At 40.2% G+C, this 22,505-nt stretch overlaps 1 protein-coding gene across 1 annotated transcript in view; it reads right to left on the bottom strand.

The window, feature by feature from the left end:
* Positions 1-22,505, bottom strand: part of ANAPC1 (anaphase promoting complex subunit 1) — a 107,544-nt gene that overhangs the window by 65,319 nt on the left and 19,720 nt on the right. The window contains exons 14-21 of the mRNA XM_081101127.1: positions 21,395-21,529; positions 19,011-19,151; positions 18,166-18,226; positions 16,104-16,291; positions 3,325-3,399; positions 2,327-2,595; positions 1,017-1,108; positions 139-287 (exon numbers count right to left, since the gene is read on the bottom strand). Of these exons, the coding sequence (XP_080957253.1) occupies positions 139-287; positions 1,017-1,108; positions 2,327-2,595; positions 3,325-3,399; positions 16,104-16,291; positions 18,166-18,226; positions 19,011-19,151; positions 21,395-21,529 (1,110 nt within the window). The remainder of the gene's footprint in view (positions 1-138; positions 288-1,016; positions 1,109-2,326; positions 2,596-3,324; positions 3,400-16,103; positions 16,292-18,165; positions 18,227-19,010; positions 19,152-21,394; positions 21,530-22,505) is intronic.

Here is a 22,505-nt window from a genome sequence, read left to right as displayed (position 1 = left end):
CATAAATCTACATGTTTGTTGAAATTCACAGAACTGCACACCAAATTTTTAAAGTTAATTTTACTGTATAATTTTTAAACCATATTTTAAAAGAAAAAGAGAAAAACAAGCAAGTTAGGCAATAGTATGAGTACATACCAAAACTACAAGTCGGCTTCTTTCACAGATGCCAGGGAGGTAAGGGTAGGGTGGTATTTCTTCACCCTTCAGACAAGAACTCACCCACTGGTAAATACTTGGTGGCTCAGAAGTAAAAAATGATGGATGATGCATAAACCCTGTTTGACCTTTAAAATTAGATAAATGTTTATAGACATACAAGAATACATTAGGAAAATGATCTTTTATTCTAAAGGGAAAATGTTTTCAAATGACAGATACTGTTATCAATCGGAATAACATTTTTCCCTATTTTCCAAAATGTTCCATTTTTCCTGCAACAGTAAGTAAACTGTCTATATTATAATATGTAGAATTTGAATAACTATTATTTTATCCCCTGCTAGATAGAAATTCAGCAAATTTTTATGCTCAAGGCATATAAAGAATCTAACCAAAATTTTCTGCCCTAACCTGAAAGGTCAGTCAGGATTCCTCTCTGTTCCTACACTGGGCCCCAATTCTGAGTCCCTTTAGCTCAGGGTCAGTACAGTGGTAATGAACATGTTCCAATATGGCAACCACTAGCCCCATGCAGCTACTAGGCACTTGAAACGTGGCCAGTGCAACTGAGGAACTGAATTTTTAATATTACTAACTGGAATGACAAGCACAGGTCTTGGACACAGCATACTTCGCAGTAGAAGCTAAGCTTCTGCAACTCAGAACCTTAAGGATGAATATAATTTGCCCACATACTGAGGAAGTTATGGCTTACTGCAAATCAGAGATCAATCACAAACTAAAATCTGCCTAGTGGGAAGGCCCTGCCTCCTGACTTAGGGACTGATGGTAAGAAAAATACAAGCAAATGTCACTACACTGTTCATAAAATCTTTATCAACACAGATGCTTACCTTGATCAATTGTGCACACCTGTCCAGTAGTTCTGACAAGTGTTGGGTAATCCCTGTAGTAATGATCTAAGTAAGGCTCCAATTTTAAGTCCCTAAAACAATAAGAAAATATAAAATAGAAATAACAAGGACGGTATTACAAGATTTCCCCCCAAGATTAGGGTTCATCAATAGAACTTTCCATTTTAAAAACTTACCTATGAGAAAGAAGATAATCAAATCTAGAATCTCTTTATTCTATTTCTGAACTTTCCAGTGCCCAATATGATAAAAGCAACCTAAACTCCTTTTGCTAAACAAATTTTGTGGAGGTGAAACTACTGTAAAAACACTGAGTTCTAGGTTCTCCTCCATTACTTATTAGCTGTGTGATCTTCAGCAAATCATGTCTAGAACCTGAAATTTTCTTCCAGAAAATGGGGAAACACCAATAAATTCACTGTGAAGTTTTAAAACTAAACAAGATATGTGAAAAATATCTCATAAAATGTAAAACATTATACAAATGTTACTTATTTCAGAGAGCCCATGATTAGGGTTTGGAAATTATTTCATTTACAAAAGAATTTTCATGATAGTAATGATTTATCCTAAGAGAAATCAAACAATTAAAACTGTCATGTCTCAGAAAATAGTTTCAGTATCTAAAGGAAGATCACAGTAATTAGAAAATGTGCTGTAACCTTAACTAAAGACATTGACATTTTGATTCCATTCAAATGGAATCAAGGGTCACAAAGCTTAAACAACACCCAAGTGTGACTTTAGAATTCAGTGCGAAACTCAAGGCTATTAAAGAGCATTGTTAGAACAATTTAAATGTAGATCCACTAGGAACCTGGAAGGCAGGGATGATCACAGACAGTGACAACACAGCGCAGCAGAGCCCACAGCTAGCCAAAAGTCATGGTCTTGGAAACACACTCAGACAGGTTTTCTCATCATTAAATGGGGATCATGACTCCCTGGCCTTGTTTGACAATTTATGTAGCTAAACTGCGATTTTCTGAACTGTAAGCACCATCAGAATGTAGGTATTGTTACAGTACTGCAGGTATTATTATAGAACTTCCACCACAGTGCAGCCAGTCATCTTGTCAACATGAAATGCTCAACAGGTCACCCCCAGTGTTTAACATATTCTGTAACTTCCCGCTGTTCATAGCAACCCTAGCATGACCCACAGGCTCTTACATAGCCAATATCTTCAAACAATTCTGTGGTTCTTAAAAAATGCTCTGGGTTCTTAAGGCCAATTTCTGAGTCACCTGAGCACTCCTGGAAGTTTTCACTCTACACACAGTATTTACCTTGCCAACTGAACAAGGAGGTCAACAAGTGAATGAATTCCTTCTCCCATCAGAGTATTCAATTTAAGCTCCTCATAGACAAGGTGAAGAACAAAAAACATTGCAGGTATGTGAGAGAAGAGAAGTGTAGAAGAATCCAGACTGAGATTCTGTGACAAGTCCTCATCCTTTATCTGAGAAACTTCCAAAGGACTCAGACATAAAGATCTGTTCAAAAGATGAGACTCAACCTTCTGGTGGTAGTCTGAATTCAGTAAATACTCCCAATCCTGAGAAGAAAGAGATTTGATTTTTAAATCATGCCTCCTTTAAATGTTGTCATTTAAAAAATTCAATTAAAGCAATTCAAGTTCCATTTCACATTAAGCTGCTCTAAGAATATGAAAAAAAAAAAAAAAAAGCACAATGCTGAAACATAAAAAGAATATCAAAACAGCTGAGTGATGGCCATGATATTCTAAGTCCTTTGTGTCATTTCCACAATCTCCACAGCACTTTTCCCAGGAGGAGATGCGCGACTCTTCCTTTCACTTGAACGTGGAGGCCTTGTAGGATTATTAGTTGTACCACAGGAAAAAGGGCAGCCCAAGGAGAGGGAAACAGGGAATGGGAATGGCCAATCAGGGAAGTAGTCAAAACACACACATGTATCCAGTAAGTTCACCATCTCATATGGGTGCAGTTTGTAGAGACTCAAAACAATTACAATAGTAACATCAAAGATGACTGACCACAGGTCACCATAACAAATGTAATAATAATGAAAATGTTTGAAATACTGCAATATTTATCCAAATGTGACACAGGGACACGAAGTGAGCAACTCTGTCAGGAAAATGGCACCAGCTGACTTGCTCGATGAAGGGTTGCCACAAACCTTCGATTCTGAAAAAACGCAGTATCTGTTAAGCCCAATTAATCCGTAGGCATACCACAGAAATGAGAGACTAGTAAAAGCATCTACAGGGCAATTTATATTAGCAAGAAATAATACTTACCTCATCAGATCCCGTCTCAGAAGGCCTTGCTTTTTTGGGTGCAATGACTGGGGAAAGTGATCCTTCAAAGTCAAACTGGAAGACAAACCCAAAAGAGAAGACAAAGATCATATAAAGTTGTCACTGTCAACTGACTAAAAAGATTCAGAAATTAGCCCTAGCCGGTTTGACTCAGTGGATAGAGCATCAACCTGCAGACCGATGGGTCCTGGATTCAATTCGGTCAAGGGCACGTATCTCAGTTGCAAGCTCCTCCCCAGACTGGGCCCTAGTCGGAGAACGTGCTGGAGGCAACCAACCAATATGTTTCTCTCACATGGATACTTCTCTCTTTCTCTTTCTCCTCCATCCTCTCTAATCAATAGAAAAACATCCTCACATGAGGATATATATGTATATGTACATATATATCCACATACACACACACACACACACACACACACACACACACACACACACTGAGTGGCCAGAGTATTATGACCACCGCATCAGTACTTCGTTGGGCCACCTTTTGCCTTCAATACTGTGGCGATTCTTCCTGGCAGTGACTCCACAAGATGTTGAAAGGTGATACGAGGAATCTGACACCATGCCTGATGAATAGCACTGTCCAGTTCTGTGAGATTTGATGGTTGTGGAACCAGCTGCCTGATGGCTCTTTAAACTTCATCCCACAAATGCTCAATTGGATTGAGATCGGGTGATTGTGGGAGCCACAACATGAGCAAGGTGAAGTCTCCCTCATGTTCTTGAAACCACTCCTGCACAATATGAGCACCATGGCATGGCACATTGTCTTGTTGGAAGAAGCCATCTCCATTGGGATACACCATCAACATGATAGGATGAACTTGATCAGCAACAATACTTAAGTATGTTGTGCTATTCCGACGTTGTTCCACATGAATTAAAGGACCCAAATCATTCCAGGAAAGCATGCCCCAAACCATAACACTGCCCTCACCAGCTTGAAGGGTTGTACTCAGGCATGTGGGGTACATGCTTTCATGCTGTTTCCGCCAAATTCTCACTCTGCCACCTGCATGATGCAACCGGAAATGTGATTCATCGGACCACATGACTTTTTTCCAATGCTCAACTGTCCAATCCTTGTGTTCCTGTGCGAAATGGAGACGTTTTATCTTGGTAACGGTAGACAGCAAAGGTGTTCGAACAGGCCTTCAGCTTCCATATCCCATACGATACAGTGTACGGTGAACAGTGCGTTCAGAGATCATTTGAGAGAATCCCTGATTAAGATTTGCAGTAAGTTGATGCACTGTTGCCCTTCTGTTGTCTTGTACCAGTGTTGCCACTCTCCGTTCTGCCCTAACATTGACTAGTCGCTGACGGCCATAATTCACATGTTCAGACCCAGATTTTCGGCTGACAGTCCAGTCTTTAAACATTTTAACAGCAGCTGCTCTTGAACATTTAATGAATTCAGCTGTTTTGCTGATACTCGCTCCATGGCTCCAAGCACCAACAATCATCCCACGTCAAAGGCTGTTAAATTGAACTGTTTACCCATATCTTCAGAAAAAAAACATTTCTACTGTCGTGGTAAACAACCTGCTTCCCTATTTATAATGGTCTGGCCCTCTAGCAACTTCAGCACGAAATTATAGCTAATTTGCCTACAAACATCAGGTGGTCATAATAATCTGGTCTCAATTTCCTCTGGCATGTGTGTACACACACACACACACACACACACACACACACATTCAGAAATCAGTTCCACCAACTACAGAAAGTAAGTGACCAAAACTCATTCTTTCACCTGGAAAAACATGATACAAATACCTTTCTAGGATCACTGTGAAGAGTAAATGAAACCATGTATGTAAAGCACCTAGCACAGTGCCTGCACCCACAGGCACTGCAATGGAACTTTCCTATCCTCCTGTACTTCTGTGATGGCACACATCTTCACTCCTTTAGAGGAACAATAACCATGAGCCATAACCAAATATGCCATGTCTCAAAGAGTCACCCCAATGTTAGCTACATACCAGAAGGAAACAGACATTTCCTTAGAGTCTGTTCACAGCGGACAGTCTAACAATTCTATGGCAGAGACAGGTAGTTCCTTTCTAAAACCTGTGTTCTTCTCCTTCTCCTGGACCCACAGCCACGCTACATATCCCTGCTATCCTCAGAGTTAGGTGTGGCCCTGTGACAGTGTAACTCTGAATGAAAGTGGATGTCACCATTTCCAGGCCCAGTTCATGGAGACACCAACCATGAATGCTGCTCCAGGCACTTTAAACTTGAACCTGATTAGATGGAGACAACCCTAAGGCCACCTTTGAAGCCTCAAGTTAAAGGTGGCACATGCTCCATCAGCCTAGGTCTCTAATAAATGTGTGTCCTGTTTACCTGCTAAGAACTATCATATGAACAAGACACACATTTTTATCATGAGCGAGCAATTATATCTTTTGAGGATTTTCTGTTTTAACAGTTAGCTGACCCTAACACAATTACATAAAAGCAACTTTCTAAAAGTTCATTCTTACTCAGTTCCCTCTGGCATAGTATTTGCCACCTCTGCTACTTCTCATGGCCACATCATCAACTATAACTCTAGAAATGGTAATGCTATTTTCTTATGCTCAATGAAATTTACATATATTTACTTATTAATTAATCCCATTCTCCTAAAAGTTGATCTCTATATAAAAGCTAAATGATAGGCAGCAATAAAGTAATTTTTTAAACTGCATAAAGCAATTTTTAAAGCTGACCAAGAGAAAGATCTCTTCCTTGTGGAGCATTCAAACGAAACACAGTTCAACTCAAACACAATATTATCAAGAAAATAAAATGAGAAGACTGAAATCAAAGAAACAGATATGACAGTTATCTTACCTACAAGTTCAACCAAAATACAGGGTAGGGCAAAAGTAGGTTTACAGTTGTTTGTATAGAAAATAACTATCCTATCTAATAAAAGACAAAAAGGGTAATTAACCATACCTCCACTATGCTTCCCATTGGCTAATCAATGAGATGTGCAAATTAACTGCCAACAAAGATGGCAGCCGGCAGCCACGCAGCTGAAGCAAACATGAGGCTTGCTTGCTCCAGTGATGGAGGAAGCCAAGGTTCCCCGCCTGCCGCGGCCCAGCTCTGAGCTCAAAAAGCAACAATGTTTCTATTAAAGAAGCTAAACAAACCCCATATACCTGCTTTCAGCCAGCTGCGGCCTCAGAGCTGGGAGCGCCAGTGACGGCAACAATGTTTCAATTATAGAAGGTAAATAAGGAGCTCCAGTGGCGCAACCGGTTAGCATATGGTACTTATATAGAAAGTAAATAAATCTCAGAATAAAAAAAAAAAGAAAAAGAAAAAAAGGAGAGGCTGGGAGCTTCAGTCACTGGCCAGCCTTAAAACGGCCCTCAGCCCCTCACCCAGGCTGGCCAGGCACCCCAGTGGGGAACCCCTCCCTGAAGGGGGTGTGGCCAGCCTGAAAACAACCATCAGCCCCTCATCCAGACTGGCCAGGCACCACAGTGGGGACCCCCACCCTGAAGGGGGTGTGACCAGCTGCAAACAGCCATTAGCCCCTCATCCAGGCTGGCCAGACATCCCAGCGAGACCTCGACCCTGATCCGGGACACCCTTCAGGGCAAACCAGCCGGCCTCCACCCATGCACCAGGCCTCTATCCTATATAGTAAAAGGGTAATATGCAAACTGACCCTAACAGCAGAAAGACTGGGAATGACTGGTCACTATGACACACACTGACCACCAGGGGGCAGACGCTCAATGCAGGAGCTGCCCTCTGCTGGTCAGTGCGCTCCCACATGGGGGAGCTCTGCTCAGCCACAAGCCAGGCTGATGGCTGCCAGTACAGCGGTGGTGGTGGGAGCCTCTCCCGCCGCCTCAGCAGCGCTAAGGATGTCCAACTGCAGCTTAGGTCTACTCCCCGCTGGCAAGTGGACATCCCCCAAGGGCTGCCGGGCTGCCAGAGGAATGTCTGATTGCCATCTTAGGCCCAATCTCCCAGGGAGAAGGCCTAAGCCAGCAGGTGGTCATCCTCCAAGGGGGTCCCAGACTGCAAGAGGGCACAGGCTGGGCTGAGGAACCCCCCACCCACGAGTGCACAAATTTTTGTGCACCAGGCCTCTAGTTAATAAGTAATAATACAAGAATAAACTGTTTCGTATATTCACAACAATATAGCACACAAACACACATACACAGTGCCTAAGTCCCACAATCCGAGAGAATGTCTCTGCTATTGTTCCCAGATTCGTAAGACCTGAAATTATGGAAACAAACGGCAGAAACTGTTGCTATAGATATCTCTTTGTGGTATATATAGATCTGCTTTATTTTCATTATTTTAATAATTCATGTCAGCCAACCCTGTTCTATAACCCCTATGCATCCCTGACCTCCATCTGTAATCACCTGTATGTAAAATATTTATTTATCTGCCTTCCCCTGACATAATCAATCCCATGAGAGGAACTATCTATCTTGCCTAGTGCATATCTGAAATGCCTGGCATCATGCCTGACCCAAAGCAAGGGACTCCATATCTCTGTAATGAAAATATGAGCATCCCAAAGCACATCAAAAGTTGGCCGCAGATGCAACCATTCACCAAAGAAAAACATCATCTGGCCCAGCGCTCTCATTTACCACATCAGTAAATTAACACATTGTTTGCGGGTAGTTTTTATCACGCACTAACAGGTGGCGCGGGCTATTTTTACTAATTTTTTGCGCAAATGGCAACGTTCAGTATTTATACGTTACCCACATTCTATCGCTAGTCTATAAAAAACGTATTAATACGTGTCCCACGCTCTACTACACTGGTAGAACGTATAAATACGTAAAACGTGTAAACACGTTTCCCGCATACAATGTGTTAAAGATCAAAAAAAATGCCAAAATTCACATAACTAGTCATTGACAGAAATTTCATATCCCCTATTCTCCATCCCATTCTTTAAATGAAAAAAAAAAGAAAAGAAAAAGAGGATAAAGCAAGACAAAGTAAAAGAGAACAATCTGCTCTAACCGGTTTGGCTCAGTGGATAGAGCATCGGCCTGCGGACTCAAGGGTCCCAGGTTCGATTCCGGTCAAGGGCATGTACCTTGGCTGCGGGCACATCCCCAGTAGGGAGTGTGCAGGAGGCAGCTGGTCGATGTTTCTCACTCATCGATGTTTCTGACTCTCTATCTCTCTCCCTTCCTCTCTGTAAAAAATCAATAAAATATATTTAAAAAAAAAAAAAAAGAACAATCTGACAATGAGGACTGTTCCATCCTGAGCTCTGATTAGGACAGAAGATATCAAGGGGTGAACTATGTATGTCCTCTTATAAAATGAATGTCAAAGCAGCCTGGGCTCAGAACTGAGTCCTTTGTTTCTTCCTTTAGGGCTACCCATCAACAGGTCAGAGAGCCATATCCATCTTTACAAAATAAAACACCGTGGGTTGGGTGCTCAGTCCTCCTACAACATGGAAACCCGAGGAGGCACATGTTCTCTGCTGGAAAATGAAGCATAATGCTCTGTATTCAACAAGTTCCACTGAACACAAACAGCTCAAGTGGACTTGATTTTTTTCTTAAGAAAATTACAGAGGGCAATTCTCTCATTCTACAACAGACACAAACTCTTAAAACTATCTCATTTAGATGGAAAGGAAATTTATTTGACAAATGTTCACTGAGCATCTACCAATGCCAGGCACGGCTATAGATCCTGGAGATTGTGAAGAAAATGAAAAATCTCCTGCTTACATAGAACTGACATTCTAATGGGAAAAGGAGAGATACACAAAGTAAGAAAAACATGTAGCATATTACATTTAATTAGTGCTAAGAGAAAAATAAAACAGGTAAAGGGGATAGAGCATGAAGGGGAGAGAATGAATGGGGCAGACTGCACTACAGTGAGACCTGAAAAAGACCTAAACTTTCCTCATCCAGGGGACGGCCTCTCGCCTCCATCTACTCAGAGCAGGACGGGAAGGCACTGGAAGTTCTGAGCAGGAGTAATATGACCTGACTTTATCCGACAGGGTCACTTTGTCTGCGGGGCTTAGAAGAGACTGAAACACAGGCAAGAACATGTAATTCAAGTTAAAACATAAAAATTATAAATGACCAATGAGAATTTGGAAAAACCACTCCCATTTACTTATACAGAAATAATATAGAATTTCTCACTAAGTTGGCAAAAGCTCACCACACCACAATCATCAATATGGTAAAATAGGCACTTTTAAATTACGCTAGTGAGAATGTCGACTCGAAAACTCTTTCTGAAATCTCTTTCTGCATGTTATTTCACCTAGTAAACCCTATTGGGATTAAGGGTCAAGTCTTAGGAAACTAGAGATGTAAAGATCTACATGTAAAAGAATGTTTGCAAAATCCCTCTTTTAAGGTTCAAGTCTTAGAAAATGACTAGAGATGTCAAAATCTATGTGTAAAAGTAAGTTTGCAAATTACTAATAATTATTTTTAAAAACAGACATGAAAAGAGTGCTGTCAGAGGAATGACTGCAAAGGAGTGCACCCTGTCCTCTCCCCCTGAAATTTCAACAAGTTAACCAACTATAAATCAACAAAGAAATCACTGCTCAACAAAGATGCACACCTAAAGACCTGCACATTGAAACATCTAAAGGTGGGCAATGGGGAATAAAGGGGGAGATGAGAAGGGAGGAAAGCGCAGACACCCTGCAGACGCAGCCCTGCAGCCCAGAGCTCAGGGCTGGGCCAGGAGAGGAGAGAAAGCTGGTGATAGCAGGTGCTTCCTTCAGCCAGGAGGAACAGAGAGATTGGAAGGATTAGGGGGGAAGGGGGCAGCCCAGCAGGGCAAGCAGTGAGGGAGCAAACAGTACTTGAGTCAGCAGACACCTGACAGCATGGGGTTCTGCTGTGCAGTATTCCAATGTCTGGCCAGTGGTGGTGTTTCAGAAATGGAACCAAAGAATTCCCTCTCCTTTATAACTGTTATAAACCACAGGTAGCCCTAATATATCCCCCGCTTGGACCCCCAAGACTCGTCTCCTGTTGTCCTTAGAGTTGGAACCAGGAGCATATTATCTATAAACCAAGAGCTGTTGCAGTAGAACCACTGTTTCCCTCTATGACTGATCCTAGGAGGGGTGCTTGGAGTGGGACCCCATGGAAGTCAGGGGTTGCCATTACAGTGAGGACAAAATAAATGCCACGGCCAAACAAGGTGGCTGAACTGTCTTACAGAAGCTATGAAGGTCAAGACTGGGAGCTCACATAGGTAAAAAAAAAATCTTGCAATTCAGCACCATCTACTGAAAAATAGCAGAAAGACCTCTTCAGAGTAAGCTCCTATATAGAAAGCCATTAATATAGACAACTATTCATGCCTAAGCAAAGGAGAACAGCAAATACCATGAATAACCACAGTAATGAGGATGATCAGAAAGGAAATGAAGAATCCTCAGAAAACAACCTGTAACATGGAAATATGTGATATGAATGATGGAGATTTCAAGACTGCAGTTCTGAAAATACTCAAAATGCGAGAAAACACAGACAGGCAATTCAGTGCACACAGAAAACAAATCAATAAACAAAACAAGTACTTTACCAAAGAGACTGAAACTTTAAAAAGGAACAAATCAGAAATCCTGGAAGTGAAGCATGCAATTAAAGAGAGTAAGAGTGAACTACTGAGCACAGAAAACAGAGCCAACCAGGTGGAGGAAAGAATTAGTGATATCAAAGATAGGAATCAACAAATGATGCAGAGGAAAGAAGACAGAGACCTGAGCATAAAGAAAAACTAAAGAGCTCTATGAGAACTATGACTCCATTAGAAAAATATTAGCATTATAGGCATTGTGGAAAAGGAAGAAAAGGAGCAGGGAATGGAGAGTCTATTAAATTAGCGGATGAGAACTTTCCAAACCTATTGATCCTTGAATTCAAGAAGCAAACAGAACACCTAGATACCTCAATCCAAAGAGGTTCTCTCCAAGGCCCTTGGTTTTAAAACTGTCAAAAATTAATGACAAAGAAAAAATTCTCAAAGCACCCAGGGAAAAAAAGGAAGTGACCTACAAAGGAAAACCCATCAGAATTTCATCCAACTTCTCAGCAGAAACTCTACAAGCCAGAAAAGAGTGGAACCAAATATTCAAACGTCTGAAAGAGAGAATTACCAGCCACGAATAATATATCCAGCAAAAATATACTTTAAATATGAAGGAGAAATAAAGACATTCCCAGTCATGAAGAAGCTAAGGGATTTTATCACCAGAAAACCTCCACTGCAGGAAATTATACTTAAGGGGGTTATTCTACCTTAAACAAAGAGCATAAGGTCACAACACTATGAGTAAGATCACAACACAACTTACAGCGTAAACAAGGATAATTTGTGACAACGAAAACATAAAAGGGGAGGGGATAAGGTCTGAACTGGCAAAGGAGGATGAAGATCAGGTGCACTCAAAAGAAAAAGAACTACACAATGTATGCAACTTTATTTTTTATTAATCTAACTAGAGTCCCGGTGCACAAAAATTTGTGCACTGGGGGGGGGGGGGGGGGTTGGCCCTCAGCCTGGCCTGTGCCCTCTCGCAGTCTGGGACCCCTCGGGAGATAACGCCCTGATGGCTTAGGCCTGCTCCCGGGTGGCAGAGGGCAGGCCAAATCCCTAGGTGCAGCCGCTGGTCGGGCTCAGAGCAGGGCCTATTGGGGAGTTGGGGCGCCGCCCCGTCATGCACAGAGCAGGGCGGATCAGGAGGTTGCGATGCCACCCTCAGTCACGCTCAGGGTAGGGCCCATTGGGGGGTTGGGGCACCGCCCCCTATCACACTCAAGGCAGTGTCGATGGGGAGGTTGCGGCGCCACCCCCTGTCACGCACAGAGCAGGGCCAATCAGGGGGTTGGGGCGCTGCTCCCATCAAAAACCTACAAGAAAACAAAAGTCCAGGAGCAGATGGCTTCACCAGTGAATTCTACCAAACATTCAAAGATTAAAAACCTATCCTTCTCAAACTTACAAAAAATTAAAGAAGAGGTTGCCGTAACCGGTTTGGCTCAGTAGATAGAGCATCGGCCTATGGACTGAAGGATCCCAGGTTCGACTCCGGTCAAGGGCATGTACCTTGGTTGTGGGCACATCCCCAGTAGGGGGTGTGCAGGAGGCAGCTGATTGATGTATTATTTTTTGGATATACTATTGTATTTGATTTGCGAGTATTTTGTTTAGGATTTTTGCATCTATATTCATCAGAGATATTGGTCTGTAGCTTTCTTTTTTTGTGTTATCTTTGCCAGGGTTTGGTATCAGGGATATGGCGTCATTGAATGTTTTAGGAAGTATTGCCTCTTCTTTTTTTTTTAAATATATTTTATTGATTTTTTACAGAAAAGAAGGGAGCGGGATAGAGTTAGAAACATCGATGAGAGAGAAACATCGATCAGCTGCCTCCTGCACACAACAAAATGAAAAACTATCCAGTGTTCATGGATTGGAAGAATCAACATAATTAAAATGGCCATATTACACAAAGCAATATACAAATTTAATGCAATCCTCATCAAAATCCCAATTTCATTTTTTAAAGAAATAGAATAAGAAATCATCAGATTTATATGGAACCACAAGACCCGGAACAGCCAAATCAATCCTGAGAAAAAAGATCGAAGCTGGAGAAATCACACTACCTGATTTCAAATTATACTCCAGGCAGGGGTCCTCAAACTACGGCCCGCGGGCCACATGCAAATACAAATATTGTATTTGTTCCCGTTTTGTTTTTTTACTTCAAAATAAGATATGTGCAGTGTGCATAGGAATTTGTTCATAGTTTTTTTTTAAACTATAGTCCGGCCCTCCAAAGGTCTGAGGGACAGTGAACTGGCCCCCTGTTTAAAAAGTCTGAGGACCCCTGCTCCAGAGCTACGATAATCAAAATAGTATGGTACTGGCAGAGTAACAGACACACAGATCAGTGGAACAGAATTAAGAGCCCAGCAATAAAATCACATGTATTTGAATAGATAATTTTTGACAAAGGAGCCAGAACCATATAATGAAGTAAAGATAGTCTCTTCAACAAATGATGCTGAGAAAACTGGAAAGCCACATGCAAACCAATGAAACTGGGTTATAGCTTGTCCCCATGTATAAAAATTAATTCAAAATGGATCAAAAAACTAAATATGAGACCCGAAACAATGTTATATAGAAGAAAATATAGATATAGATACCAAACTTATAGACCTTGGTCATAAAGAACATTTTATGAACTTGACCCCAAAGGCAAGGGAAGTAAAGGCAAAAATAAATGTATGGGACTGTATCAAATGAAAAACTTCCGCCCAGCCAAAGAAATTGACAACAAAACAAAGAGGGAGCCAACCACATGGGAGATGATATTTGCAAACAGTAGCTCCAACAAAGCTTTAATTTCCAAAATATATAAAGAACTCATAAAACTCAACACCAAACAACCCAATCAAAAGTTGGGCAGACAACCTGAAAATACACCTCTCCCAAGAAGACATAGGAACTGCCAACAGATGTATGAAAAGATGTTCAACCTCACTGGCAATTAAGGAAATGCAAATCGAAACTACAATGAGCCCAGTCGATGTAGCTCAGTGGTTGAACATTGACATATGAACCAGGAGTGCATGATTCAATTCCTGGTCAGGGCATATGCCCAGGTTGTGGGCTCGATCCCCAGTGTAAGGCATGCAGGAGGCAGCTAATCAATGATTCTCTCTCATTATTGATGTTTCCATCTCTCTCTCTCTCCCTTCCTCCCTAAAATTAATGAAAATGTATTTTAAAAAAATACAATGAGATACCACCTCACACCCGTTATAGAGTAGCCATTATCAACAAGACTAGCAATAACGAGTGTTGGAGAGATTGTAGAAAAAAGGGAACCCTCATTCACTGCTGGTGGGAATGTAGACTGTACAAACACTATGGAAAGCAGTCTGGCAATTCCTCAAAAAATTAAGAATAGAGCTACCATATGACCAGTAATCCCTCTCCTGGGTATATACCCGAAAAACTCGAAATCATGTGTTTGCACCCCTATGTTCATTGCAGCATTATTCATGGTGGCCAAAACATAGAAACAACCAAAGTGTCCTGCGATAGAAGACTAGATAAAGAAGATGTGGTACATATACACAATGAAATACTACTCGGGTATAAGAAAGGATGAAATAGTGTCATTTGCAACAACAAGAATGGACCTTGATAAAATTATGCTAAGTGAAATAAGTCAGTCAGAAAAAGCTAAAAACTATATGATTTCACTCATATGTGGTATATAAAACTGAAACTCAAGAACATAAATAGCAGTGTGGTGATTGCCAAACGGAAGTGGGTGAGAAGAGAAGGGAGTCCTAATATATGGGGACAGATATGACTTGGGTGATGGGCACAATGCACAATAAGCAGATCTTATAATATAGAAAACCACACCTGAAACCTATATGTTCATGTTGACCAATGTTACCCCAATTTAATAAATAAAAGAAAAAAACAGATTCAACAATGTTCAATTAATAGCTCTTGTTAGGTGTGATAAAACCACATGGTAGCCTTTTATGAGGATGATGAAATTATGGGTCATATTTGAAGGATGTTTTAAAAAGATCATTGATATCATATTTATCTAAAAGGCAATAACAAAAAAAATTTACAGTGGCCATCTCTGTGTAGTGTTATTCTTCTTCTGAATTCCTCATTTTGAAAGTTTTCCTCAGTAAACACATATTCTTTCATAATGAAGAAAAACAAACGATCTTTAAAATAGATTTGCCAACACAAAACTAAAATGTACAGACAGGGACAGCTGAGTTACCTGGACAAGGAGTGATTTCTGCAGAGTGACCCAGGCAAGGTTGTCCTGGGAGTCATCTCCAGAGCCAAGAGCAAATCAAGATGAAGGCACGCCCTTGCTGATTGTATAAATAACTCTTGTAGGACCTTCTAAGGAAGTCTCTGGGGCAGGAGATGAGGGACACAGCTTTCTCTCATTAACAGAGTAGACACTGAGGCTAAAGCACTTTCAATCCCCCTCAAATCAAGCCTCCCTTCTCACAGATCAAGAACTTTGTGTATGAAAATAGTCTGGGCTTTGGAAAGGAATACAGAGCCAGGAGTCAGCAGACATAGTCTAGACCAGGGGTGGGCAAACTTTTTGACTCGAGGGCCACAATGGGTTCTTAAACTGGACCGGAGGGCCGGAACAAAAGCATGGATGGAGTGTTTGTGTGAACTAATATAAATTCAAAGTAAACATCATTACATAAAAGGATACCGTCTTTTTTTTTTTAGTTTTATTCATTTCAAACGGGCCGGATCCGGCCCGCGGGCCGTAGTTTGCCCACGGCTGGTCTAGGCCCAGGTTTGAGCAAATCTCCAGTATGTGATTGCTTTGTGAATCATTTCCTTCTTCAGTAAAACCAGCCTATTACTACTAATCCTAGCATAAATTGCAGTTATTTTACAAAGATAAAATGAGAAATAATACTCTAACATGCTTTGCCACATTATAAAAACGTAGTAATAATAATTACTAGTAAAATGTTATTAAATATGAAATGATATTTGATTTAGAATACAGATACAATAACCCTTAGTATTATTCCATTTGTTGAATAAGGTACAACTATTACACTGCTCTCCTACATAGTCTGAAGGTTGTATTACTATTTATGTAAACATTACATTGGTAACAACAGAATAACTCAGGAAGAAAAACAATTGGATGTACTTACATTTCGTGTCCACGCTAAGCGGTCTGTGTTATAACCCATCATGTTCATGAGACAAATCACAAATAGATTCCACTCTGAGTGATAGCTGGGTCCGCCTGGAGCACTGTGGACACTGTACCACTTGACAAGCATCTGAACCGCTATTTCTTTTGGCAGGATAAACTTAATTGCTTGCAAACATGTTTGTACTGTTAAAAGCAAAGATTACGCTCAGTATGGTTCCTATGCATGCATTTCTCTTCCCCTTTTAATATGAAAGTTTTTAAACTATGATGACTATATAAAGGCCAATTACTGTAAAGAGAGAACTGTCATGAAAGAGCCAGTAAGATGCCACATTACCTAACCCATCACTGGAAACCTAAACCCACTACTAAAGTCCACAGGATCTGCAAGAGGTCTCGGGGTAGCTTTTCAGTCATTAATTTTCTATCAGAAATAGGTAACCAAACAGCCCACATAACCTGAGACAGAAGTGATTGAAATCCACTGCCCCAACAATTATTAATCGCTCCCCATTTCAGCCTCAAACATTCCTAGTATGGACAATGAATTAAAGGTCACTGTATCAAAACACAATTTCTACACAAATAAATTCTTATGAAATAATTGCTTTAATACTTCAGACGCATATAACAGTCAACATATGCCTCTTCTACTAGCACAAGAGATTTCTCCATTAGTGAACACTCCTATTGACCAAAGCTTTACAACACTGAACAATTTGACAGCATTCAGAGTCTAAAATGTTGTCCAGGCTCTGTCTTAGACCCTTCAATACCATGTTTCTCTTAATGACCCGTTGTCATTTGTATGAGTGTCAGTTTCAGTGCCCCACTGTCATTCAGTGACACCTCCAGGTGGCGTGGGCTGCTAGCTACTGTGAAGGGCCTGGGTCTGCTTTCAGTAGCAATGTGCTTGTATTCTCCTAGGTTCTCTTCAGAGGATTCTTCCCTTCACACTGTCACTGTCACTGGGCCCATCCTCAGCTGCATATCCTTTTTCTCATCAATTTGCTATGTGCATGCGCACACAAAGGTTGAAATCAAATGGAATAAATGTTAGAAAAACAACCAAATCTGTCACGGCTGAATCCAAAATAAGTGTAAACCAGATACTGCCCGAGGAGCTAAGAAGCACTTTATAAAGTACAAAAACTTCTATTTGGCTGTGGGAGAGCAGGATTTCATTTTGGTTTTAATTTAATCTGCTATTAACTTAAGTATATTTTGTTTAGGCTTGTACTTCTAGGTACATAACCTTGGGATTACTGGCTACATATCTTTGAGAGAAGCAAGGTTATCTCTGTACCAACTCAGAATATCACTTATCACACCAATGAAAGGTATTTCCTACAATAAAAAAGTCATTCTGGCCTACTTATCAAATTCCAGAAACCAGACCACCTGCCAGAGCTTTGCTTTGGTATTTACATTTTGAAACTAATACATGTCATACATTTTCTTTTGTCACATAGGCATTCTTTTAACTTTTGTTTCTAGGCAAATTCTTTCAATTCTAGTTATACTATTCTATGTTCAGAAATACTCTCCACCTAGTGCTTTCCAAGCTGCATTTCAAAAATAATTCAAGCAGACTCCAATTGTATGAAAAACACCTCTAACTGCATTTTTACTATAATGTTTTATTCAATTAAGGCAATTATGTTCATGTCTCAATTGAGAGATTTAGGATTAAAACCATCAAGTATACCAAAAACTATTTTAGTTGCTTAGCCTTCCTTATTGCAAGATTTTCTTGCAAGAAGCATGTTCGTATGTGTAATCTCACTGTGTGGTATCTTCCACATAAAAAAAGGCCGAGAAACAGAACCAGCATCTCCTTCAAGTCACGCCCAGCCTCACAGGACCCATGAAGGGGACGTCCCAGGGGTGCTCCTGGCTCTTCACAGTTGTCCACAAAGTAAAAAACGCCATCCTGTGGCTTCAGTAACAGCAAAAAATTTAATATCCCTAATTACTAACACAAATCAACAATGACTCCAAATCTTTACAAATCAAACTAAGAATACATAGAATTCAGGCTTGCTCCTCAATCGCACCTAATTCAGACGTGGCGATTTCAGGGAGAGTGATCCTCACCATGGAGCCATTACTCAGCTCCTAGAAAAAGAAGGGAACAAACCAGAATTACTCAACAGAATCTGTGCGTCTAAGTCTCTGAATTCTTAACAATAGCTGATGCTTTACAAGATTTTGCCTGCCAAAGCAAAATTCAATAAAATAAAAGAAAATAAACAATATTTGCCCTAGCTCCTTTGGCTCAGTAGATAGAGCGTTGGTCTGCGGACTGAAGAGTCTTGGGTTAGATTCTGGTCAAGGGCAAGTACCTGGGCTGCAGGCTCAATTCCTGGCCCCAGTGGAGATAGATGTACGCAGGAGGCAACCAATCAATGTGTCTCTCCCCTTCCCTTATACTCTCTCTAAAAAAACGAGTCAATGGAAAAACATCCTCTACAAACTAAGTAAATAAATATAAAAATAAATATAAAAATGAACATTTTCAAAACAGAAGCGAATACTTCCAAAGTTCAGAAACTATAAATGTGCGTAATTGTAAAACATTTACAAAAATTCTGTTTCTAATAAGTGTCTCATTTTCACTAAAAAAGAGACTTAAGTGTAAGGAAAAGAAAAAAATGATGACAATACAAAATTCAACTTATTGAACAAGATGTTTCTGATACATTTTTAATAATATAAAAACCTTTAAAAAGTTGAACAGATTTACTTCACAGTAAAATAATGCAAAGAAATAACACATCACAAAATATTTTAAATGTCATCAGAAATGTTTGTTTTTGATTTTCAGACAAATTCTGCATTCTGACAAATGTGAAGTGACAGCCGTATCTCACAGAGAGCCACCTAACCTACATATACTTACTAGAGTCACTCTGTTTCGAACAGGGTCTCTTATAGAATGAATGTAAGTTCCAAGCTGTTGGAAAGTGCAGTCCTCATTATAGAGAGAATCGTGGAGTTTTGAAGAATCCCTTAGTTCTGGAACTGGGGACAATAGAACAACCTATAAAAAGTCATAAGTACAACACATATCAAGTATTTTTTGAGAAGTGAAGGTTATTTCTTTTTGCATATAGTCTAACAACTGTACATAATATCTACAATCATTCTGCTCTCGGTAGAATCATGGGGGATAGGGCTAGACTGATGTGCAAACAGGGCCACAGGAAGAGAAGGCAGCAACACTCTTGGCAACCCAACAGGGCTACAGATGTAACTGTAATGTGAGGAAGGCATGACAGACAGGATTGGAGGGTCCAAGATGCGGGAGAGAAGGAAAAGCAATGAGAGAGCAAAGAACTGAGACAGCTTAGTGATGCTTCAGAAAAAGCAAACGTCTGATAAAGAGCAACATTTTTTCTCAACTGTAGATATGCAAACAATTTTAAATGATCGTAGTTACTAATTACATGCAGATGCTTCCTACTTTAAATCTATTCCTGACCACCAACCTTTTTGTATTCCTATAACTCAATTTACAGAAAATTTCTAAGTGACTATCTTGTCAATACTAAGAGCCAAACCAGAATAAGGTGTATATATTATTTCCAGCTTCTACCCCAATAGCTGCCCCAAAACTGAGCTTCATTGGTCCTAGAAATGGGAAAGTCATCAGCCAATATGTTAGACTGAGCTGTGATCTGACAGCTACCATTAATCCACTAACCATTCCTAGGTTTATGAAATTCCAAGAAAGCGAGGAATCATCTTATGTTATAAAAGAAATTCTTGCAAATCACACAGAAATCTGATAGTTCTATAGCCCCCTCCCAAGAGTTCTGCAAGGGTCAGGCTTAATAGGAAACAGCTCAACACTGCATGTGTTTAAAAAAATAATATTTAGTAAGCAACAAAAGGAAAATATAAATAGGACTTCATTAAAGTTTAAAACTTTTATTCACTGAAGAACATAAAAACGAAAATAACACTCCGGGCCTAAACACTATGCAACACAAGTGCAGAACCAACCTGCACTTTGAACTGCCCCTAAACATGTGCACTCAGGTGTCTCTGAAACACCCCCTGCTTTTCTCAGGCTTCCTAACCTGGTAAGTCTGGGGATCCACCCAGGTTGCTCAGAGAACCCTGAGTCTCCTTTCCCAGCACCTGCCCCAACACAGCACAAATCCAACCGATAAATGCTATCTTCCCACCTCTCTAGATCTCTCGTGTCACTCCTCTTCTTTCCAATGTACTGCCCTAGATCAGTCTCCCTTTGCACCTCTTAAACTAACACAAACAACGCACTTGGAATCTAACTGGTCTCTCTATCTTCAATCCCAAAATAAAATTATCTAAAGCACGATCCCAGCACTCATAACTCCATCCTCAAAAACTGTAATGCCCTGGTGACTGCATTCAGAATAAATACCACCTTTCCATCCTTTCTTGTATTAAGGGCTTATCAATAGAAAGCAAATCCCAGCACCACCATTATTAGCTACAGGCCTCGCAACAAGTAACCTCCTTGTATCTCTATGTACCCATTTGTAAAACAGCAATCAGTAACTTTCCAATAAAGCTGGTCTAATAAATTAAATAAGTTAATGCATACAAAACACAAAGAACAGTGCCTAGTACACAGAAAACACTCAAAAACAGGTTACCGTGACAATCCCAAGAGACTCCTTGTACTTGCATAAACACTCGTTCATTCTACCTTCAGACGTGTTGAGTCTTAACCTGTGCACTAGGAGATGCAGATGCGAACACACGTGTTCTGCACTCTCCTGCCTCCTCGCCTGTGCCCCTGTGAGCCCTTTCTCCCCCAATGCTCTTTCCCACCTGCAGACATCCCACTTATCCTCACAGGCCAACCCTAGTCAGACGGGCCTCTCCAAGTTGAGAGGTGGTTCTGCCACAGTGACCCTCAGAATGTATCTTATCAGTACATCTCCTCAGGACATTTTATTAGTCACCATAAGTGTTAATAGTCTACTTTAAATATAATTAATTATGCAGACACTACATGTTTCACACAAGTAAATGGTGAGATCCCTGGATGGAAAAGAATGCCTCATTCTCATCTCTGCCACACCTTTCATTGTACCTTCCACATACACAGAAGGTCAGTGAGGTTGACTGAGACACTGGTACTTGGAAACATTCATATTCTACAAGTATCAGCTAAACTGCCAATTCTGTCATTTTTAAAACAGAGGGGGAAAAGGTAATCGTGGAAAGAACATCTGACCAAACTTCTTTAAAACATTACTCATTTTTGACAACACCTAATTCCTTTCTCACCTCATCCAAGGTTCCAAGCAGTTTACTCAGAGGTGTAGGAGTGCTGACGCTGTCAAGTGGAGTGCTGGGCCGAGGCATCGCATTGGACATTGTCAGGGAAGGAGCAGGAAGTCCAGGAATAAAAACCTTTCCCACCTTAAAGCAATAAAAGGATGTAAAAATATATATGTAACTTTTGGTATTTCAAATTTTATGCTCAAACACTAAAAATCAAAGAAAATTAAAATTTTAGTAATGTATTAAATTCTACCATCCAACTACACATAACTTGGTATAATTTTTCTTGGCCTGACTCCTTCTCTTCATTAGCTGGAGGTCTCTGATAGCTTGTTAAAAGCATTATATGTATACAGGGTGGGACAAAAGTAGGTTTGTAGTTGTTCATATGGAAAATAATACATAAATAAATAATAATACAAAAATAAACTTCATTTTGCATACTCACAACTGTAAACATACTTTTGCCCCCACCCTGTATGCATTAGTTTTCACTGTGATTTTTGTTTTTCAATCCTATGGATTTTATTTCAGCAACTTTTGTAATTTTATTAGCTTGGGAGGTATATTGACAATACATATGTATATTGTTAAAATTTCTCTTTAGTTTTGAGTATTTTCCACACTTTCCTGCAAAAAATAAGTCTTTTCTCAGTAATGAAGAGAAGGAGTCAGACCAAGAGAAATTATACCAAGATATGTGTAGTTGAATGGTAGAATTTGATACATTACTAAAATTTTAATTTTCTTTGATTTTTAGTGTTTGAGCATAAAATTTGAAATATCAAAGGTGCATATATATTTGGAAAACTATCTGGCACCACACGGCCAAAGTGAAAGTGCATATGCTCTAGAGCAAGGGTGGGGAACATCGGCCTAAGGGATGTATAAGGCCCACAAAATCATTTGGTCTGGCCCTGCCAAGGCATTAGGGGTGAGTTAATTAAATGTTTGACCAAGTACAGCAGACTAATTTTTAAGTTGCTAATTTTGTATGGCCCTCGAATATTATAAATATCTAAATGGCCCTTAGCAGAAAAAAGGTTCCCCACCCCTGCCATAGAGGCTAGGAGATATATATAAGGATTTTTTTTTAATTACTGTTTACTAGAAC

Source organism: Myotis nattereri (genome assembly GCF_964212035.1).
Source record: "Myotis nattereri genome assembly, chromosome: 10".
Classification (NCBI taxonomy): domain Eukaryota; kingdom Metazoa; phylum Chordata; class Mammalia; order Chiroptera; family Vespertilionidae; genus Myotis; species Myotis nattereri.
Note: the sequence above shows the minus strand (reverse complement) of the source record. Positions and strands in the feature narration are given on the sequence as shown.